This window comes from Fusarium odoratissimum (genome assembly GCF_000260195.1).
Source record: "Fusarium odoratissimum NRRL 54006 unplaced genomic scaffold supercont1.353, whole genome shotgun sequence".
NCBI classification, from domain to species: Eukaryota; Fungi; Ascomycota; class Sordariomycetes; order Hypocreales; family Nectriaceae; genus Fusarium; species Fusarium odoratissimum.
In genome coordinates, this window is record NW_022159039.1 from 1 (window position 1) to 1,334 (window position 1,334).

Below are 1,334 nucleotides of genomic sequence, written 5' to 3' on the forward strand. Positions count from 1 at the left end.
AGGGTCATCACACCCTCACTCTCACTCTCACCTCCGCCTAAGCTCTAGACATCGCCAGCGGCCTGTTCGACGGGGAGATTGGTGCCACGCTGGCCGAGCTCATTGGCCAGAACAGGGCTTTGGGGCAGCAACTTCGCGAGCTCCAAGCCGAAAACAAGGCCCGCGCAGAGCGCCTGACACAAGGGACGGGAGCGCAAGCGGGACGTGATGGTTCGTCTCGCAGCCAGTGCAGTCATAATCACTGCAATCACTGCAGTGACGAGGGGAGGGAACAAGTCCCTGATGGAAAGGCGGGAGGTGCTGTGGAAACCAAAAGCGACGAGGGCAAGGCGAGGAAGAGGAAGCGGACCAAATGATAGCCTTCGCCACAAAGGCGGCAGGCGTCCAAGCCATAAATAGGGTCAATCATAGATCATTTTGCCGCGCGTTTCCGAGTGGCTGCCCGTCATTTCTCATACCCCCCAGGTCTGGTCAGCCATGCACGAGCACATACTACTTCGATGTGTCTTCTGATCGACCGAGATATATGCTGACCTGTTGTCCCTTTACGCTCCTTCCCGTCCCTTCCAGTCCCTTCACAGCCGTCTGCTTGTATAGATCCTGACCTTCCTCATGCTTTCCCAGCTACTTGCACTCTTGCGTCGACGCCAAGCACATTGCCTTCACCCTCCCGCCAGCACGCATTGCACCACGGAGGCAGAGACTTGTCATGTGAGGCCGCCAGTGGCTCCGGCGTTGAATTGGGCTTCCAAGGAAAACGCTGTCTTGTTTATGACAGTGTCAGACTCATTTACTATTTATTCGCGAGCGGTACCCAGGCCAAGGTCATAATAGATCATGTCACCCTCGGTGTGAGTCGTTTGTACGGGTGCGTCGAGGTCTGTCGGTGTAGGAGTGGGACTCGTCCGGCGAAAACAGGCAGCATCGGCTTTCGATCTCTAAACAAGCGCTGGTACGGCATTCCCGTGGCAGGGGAGAATGCACCCAGCATCGCGCATAATGCAATGATCAGAAGCAGCATTTCCCGTCCAGTAGTACACAATTTACACAGAAATTAAGCAATTTAAACGGCAAGCGAGGACACACTATGGGCATGGACGGTGGCATACGGGCCGCCAAATATGCATCAGGGCGTGATACGGGAGGGTGTTTGTACAGCAGGGATACAATTAATACAGTACAGTATCAAGATTCTAGTCAGAATAGTCGTTCATCACGTTCAATCATAGAGAACAGGCAACGACCCGGAAGGGTCGTAGTTACTTCACACCAGGATAGGAATGGGCAAGGTTAGGTGGGTGATCTTCCTATGAATTGACAATACAAGACCTAAG

At 53.8% G+C, this 1,334-nt stretch overlaps 1 protein-coding gene across 1 annotated transcript; it reads right to left on the reverse strand.

Moving 5' to 3' along the window:
• Positions 1-44: 44 nt before the first annotated feature.
• Positions 45-393, reverse strand: FOIG_16941 (uncharacterized protein; the record flags this gene model as incomplete). The annotated part of the gene is made up of 2 exons (XM_031218421.1): positions 45-300; positions 350-393. 2 exons carry the CDS (start codon positions 391-393, stop codon positions 45-47), a joined length of 300 nt encoding a protein of 99 aa, XP_031051865.1.
• Positions 394-1,334: the final 941 nt, after the last annotated feature.